This window comes from Zalophus californianus, chromosome 1 (genome assembly GCF_009762305.2).
Source record: "Zalophus californianus isolate mZalCal1 chromosome 1, mZalCal1.pri.v2, whole genome shotgun sequence".
Taxonomy (NCBI): Eukaryota; Metazoa; Chordata; class Mammalia; order Carnivora; family Otariidae; genus Zalophus; species Zalophus californianus.
Window position 1 is genome coordinate 46,097,667 of NC_045595.1, and position 5,248 is coordinate 46,102,914.

At 36.0% G+C, this 5,248-nt stretch overlaps 1 protein-coding gene across 1 annotated transcript; it reads left to right on the forward strand.

Moving 5' to 3' along the window:
* The first annotated feature begins 231 nt into the window (after nt 1-231).
* On the forward strand, nt 232-744 carry LOC113917048 (60S ribosomal protein L12-like). Its single transcript, XM_035728588.1, has one exon. It carries the CDS (start codon nt 247-249, stop codon nt 742-744), a length of 498 nt encoding a protein of 165 aa, XP_035584481.1. The 5' UTR covers nt 232-246.
* Nucleotides 745-5,248: the final 4,504 nt, after the last annotated feature.

The following is a 5,248-nucleotide window of genomic DNA, read 5'->3' on the forward strand; positions in this document are numbered from 1 at the left end:
GAAAAGCTGGACAGGACTAGTACATACAAGAATGACTTCGTATGTACTATTTTTGTGTTATACTTTCTCATTCAGCATAATAATCTGAGAAAGGATAGTCAGATTGCAAAAAGAGACCTAAAAGCTGTGTTAAAGTATCTCCATTAAAAAGTAGGTCATCTTTTGGCTTTCGGCTCGGGGAGGCAAAGGTGCAACTTTCTTCGGTCGTCCCGAATCCGGGTTCATCCAACACCAGCCACCTCCGCCATGCTGCCTAAGTTCGACCCCAACGAGATCAAAGTCGTGTACCTGTGGTGCACCGGTGGCAAAGTCGGTGCCACGTCTGCCCTGGCCCCGAAGATAGGCCCGCTGGGTCTGTCTCCAAAAAAGGTTGGTGATGACATCGCCAAGGCAACCGGTGATTGGAAGGGTCTAAGGATTACGGTGAAACTGACCATTCAGAACAGACAGGCCCAGATTGAAGTGGTACCTTCTGCCTCTGCCCTGATTATCAAAGCCCTCAAGGAACCACCAACAGACAGAAAGAAGCAGAAAAACATTAAGCACAGTGGAAATATCACTTTTGATGAGATTGTCAATATTGCCCGACAGATGCGACACCGATCTTTAGCGAGAGAACTCTCTGGAACCATTAAAGAGCTCCTGGGGACTGCCCAGTCTGTGGGCTGCAATGTAGATGGCCACCACCCTCATGACATCATAGATGACATCAACAGTGGTGCACTGGAATGCCCGGCTAGTTAACTACAAAGGAAAATGTTTCAATAAAGGATCATTTGACAACCAAAAAAAAAAAAAAAAAAAAGTAGGTCATTACCCAGATCACTGGGGATGTAGGAAGAGCTTCCCTTGAGGTTCCATCATTTCCAGACACTTTAAGCAGGGCCCATCCAAAGATTTAAAGTACTGATGGGATGATTTAATCATCACTGTCATCATCATCATCATCACCATCACCATCATCAAGTATGTACTAGATACCCACTATGCTAGGTGCTAGAGATAAAGAGAAAAAACTTTCTTCCTGTTTGGTAGGCAAGGTTGAAAAGCACAGAATTAGTTTTAGGAAACCTGAAAGCAGTCATGCTGGTAAATGTTGAAAAACCAGGGGAAAGTCCTGACTTAACAGTGTTTGTCAATTTCCATGGTGTAAATACATCCATGACAGTTTCATGCTACCAGGATGACACCAACCAGCTAAAAAAAATACCTATAAACTTAACAATTGTTTCTTATGAGCTGGAATGAACTGGCCTTAGCCCCCCACTGCTCAAAGACCATAGAACTATTTTCCCCAAAGCACATTCAGATAAAAAAAGAGAGATAAAATGACTTGTCAAAGGTCACATAACTAGGTTATGACAAAACTAAAAATAGAACCACTTCCTTGCTTTTTCCATTATAACTTACCCTGTAAATTGAACGATGGTATTTTATGGCATTTGAATTTAGAGACTGAGAGCCCACAGACCTGGACTCAAATTCTAGCTCCATCTGTAAATGAAGATTATGACCTTGGAAATTTACTGAATTTGTCTGAGCCTTATTTTTCTTTTATCTGTAAATTGGGGATGATAACACCACCTATATCTTACTAGATGGTGGTAATTACATAAGATAAAATGTGTAAACTGCTTGCCAAAGAGCCTGGCATACAATACAAATTCAATATACATTGACTATTATTATTATGGCATATTAATACCTGCTAGGCCAGCACTGGTTCACAGAATGTTAAGGTCCTTGACAGGATAACTATAGAATATGATAGTAGTGTTTAGAAACTTCTTTAGCAATTTGACATTGACACAACATCCAAACATGGGACCAGTGGATTCATTTTGATAAACAAGGTATAAACAAGTTTGGATGCTGTCAAACTCAAGCAGTGAGCAGCATGGAGCATAAAATACATCCTAGTTAAGCACAATAAGATTGCTCAAATGTGATATTTCAGGTTAGTTTACATCTGTAACCCACAAATAAATAAAAATCTGATAAAATGTCGGTATTTGTTTTATCTTTAAAATGTATTGTTTTTACAATCATTATGATTTGAGGTCAAGCTTACTTTCTAAATTTAGTAAGCTAAATTAGGAAAATGAAATTATTTTATTTTAACTCTAAATTACATATGCTGAGATAAGCCTCACTGAAATTCTGTCAAGAACAGCCACTCATTTTTTCTGAATGCAGCAGTGGTAATAAATCAAATAATGATGGAAGTAATTCCAAATAAATGAGGACCAAAAACAGTTTGTACTAATTCTCTTAGGAACATGATACCTTTTATATTGACTTTAGTTGTGTAGCTATAATTGAGGCTGCAATACTAACATAACAATGTAATAGTTGTGGAGATGTATTGACTAATCAAAACTTAAATGGATCTGGGCGCCTGGGTGGCTCAGTTGGTTAAACGACTGCCTTCAGCTCAGGTCACGATCCTGGAGTCCCAGGATCAAGTCCCACATCGGGCTCCCTGCTCAGTGGGGAGTCTGCTTCTCCTTCTGACCCTCTCCCCTCTCATGCTCTCTCTCACTCTCTCTCTCAAATAAATAAATAAATAAATAAAAATCTTTAAAAAAAAATTTAAATGTATCTTACATATAAATCATAAATAAGCTCAAAACCAAAGAATTCTTTTAAAGAAAGGGCACTGAGTTAAAACACTAACAGAAGTATACACTCAATATCCCACATATAAATATTACCAATTCTCGGCCCTTTTTCAGGTACCACTTCGGGCTGCTACCACTAAAAGACCACAGACAAAACTGTTTGCTTGGAAATACAGGTGAATCTAAGGCAAAAAAAGTAGCTCAAATACCACTTTTCAAGGTTACAATAGCTCAGCATAGCTAGGCACTGGCTAATGATACAGAAGACCAACTAATACAACAAATAAAGCCAGTCAGGTATTTTTCATTGTTAATATAGCTATTTTTAAACTATAGTTATAATTTTTTTCCAGATTCACTGCTGATAAACACAACTAATTTTGAACTGTATAATATCCTCAGTTGTCAACATTGTCAACATATGTGATTTGGAATTTAAATAAATTTTGTATATGAATGTGTTCAGATGGCATGGCTCCAATGACAGGAAATGTTTTTGGAATAGCAATTTAGATTAAGGAGTTTGAGCCAAAATGTAAATCATCACACCACCTCCTTCAATGACAAGGTCCTGTTATTAAAAAAAAAAAAGGCAACAGAATTAAACAGTGTGCTTAGTGACATAGCAAAAATGGGGTCATAATAAAAACTAATTCACTTAAATCTTACATAATTCTGTTTTTTATAATAATATAAAAGTTGACAATAAAAATACTTGTATGTGTATGTACAGTGCTAATCAACTGGAGAAAGTCTGTAAAGAATGTCTGAACTCAAAAATAAACTTCTTGTGCTGCTGTAACATAAAAAAAGCAGATTTCAAGGATATAAATTAAATGAACAGACTTGCTTATTTGTCTGATATTTTTGGCATCTTAAATTTTCTTTATATTTCTATTGAAAGAAGAGGTACAACATCTTTTTTTAAAGGCAGATAAGAGGGGCACCCGGGTGGCTCAGTCGGTTAAGCGTCTACCTTCAGCTCAGGTCATGATCCCAAGGCCCTGGGATTGAGCCCCGCATTGGGTTCCTTGCTTGTCAGGGAGCCTGCTTCTCCCTCTTCCTCTGCCTGCCACTCCCCCTGCTTCTGCACTCGCTCTCTGTCAAATAAATAAATAAAATCTTAAAAAAAAAAATAAAATAAAGGCAGGTAAGAGCAAAAGACAAAAGGATTGTAAAAGCTTAGAAGTACACGTTATGATGTTCTATAATTTATCAATATTATCAAAGAAAAAGGTGGTCTTGATGTACTAAACACTGGTCTAATTTGATAAAATTTCTGAATTTTAGTTTCCATTAAAAGGAGATCTATTCATAAGAAATTCATGTATCTGGGATCTATTAATTTCATTGATTTAGTTATAACTTTAAATGACAAAATTGTTAGAATTTGTGAAACTAATGAAAAATTAAAGATGAATTTTGAAAATATAGAATCATTTGCTTAATTTTGAATAAAATTTTAAAAATTAGCATCTTGAGCTTGATGAGCTTGTTTTAAAATCTCTTCTTAGGGACGCCTAGGTGGCTCAGTCGTTAAGCATCTGCCTTCGGCTCAGGTCATGATCCCAGGGTCCTGGGATCGAGCCCCACATCAGGCTCTCTGCTCAGCGGGAAGCCTGCTTCTCCCTCTCCCACTCCCCCTGCTCGTGTTCCCTCTCTTGCTGTGTCTCTCTCTGTCAAATAAGTAAATAAAATCTTTAAAAATAAATAAATAAATAAAATAAAATCTCTTCTTATACAGCCATCAGATACTTCTGAGACTGGTTTCTATACTAGAGTGTTATTAAAAGAGACCATAGACACAGTTTAGATATACATTATTTCCTATGAATAGCATTATCAGCAATCTAACCAAGATTAAATAAATTAACAAGCAAAACGCAAATCACACTGAGTTTCAATATGATAGATCTGTCACACTGAAATTTATAAATTTTGACATACATAGTATTCTTTTAAAGTGGGATACAGGCATTTAATACAAAGGGACACTGCTTCACTTATAACATTCTATGTAGTTATAAAGAGAGAGAAACAAAAACTTGTAATAGAAATTCTGTGTCAGTTGTTCTTAAACTTTTTGGTCTCTTTACCTCTGAAAAATTATTGGACCACACTTTAAGAACCACTGCTCTATATTGATCATGTGGACGTTTTATTCTGTATGCTTTTTTAAATTTTTATTTTTCTGACACTTTGTTTTTCCTGCATTTTACAAAGGTATCAGTCTGCAAAGGATTGTAAATTTTTAAAAATCTGGGTCTTTCACCACAGATAGTTTCAGAAGAATTGCTCTAATTCAACTCTGTGTGACTAGGTTAGACACTTCTATTTAAATACTGAATAATTCATCAGCCACTTCATTTGACAGATGAAGTTTATTAGTATTTCATTGAAGTACTACATGAAAGCCATGATGACTGAATAGCTCATTAAAAACCAGGTATGTGAAGAAAATCATCTAAATGCTCTTAACCTTTTATTCTGCTACAGAATGCCAAAGTTAAAAAGTCTTGTCCCTTTAAGAGGCCAAATATGTGTTTTGAATAGCTAAAAGAATGGCAACAACTTTCATGTCCATCAACAATTAAGTAAATTATGACACATCCATATGACAGAATACT

Bases quoted from the DNA above. Each gene is read 5' to 3' on its own strand.
- LOC113917048 (XM_035728588.1), top strand. From the start codon at position 247: ATGCTGCCTAAGTTCGACCCCAACGAGATCAAAGTCGTGTACCTGTGG.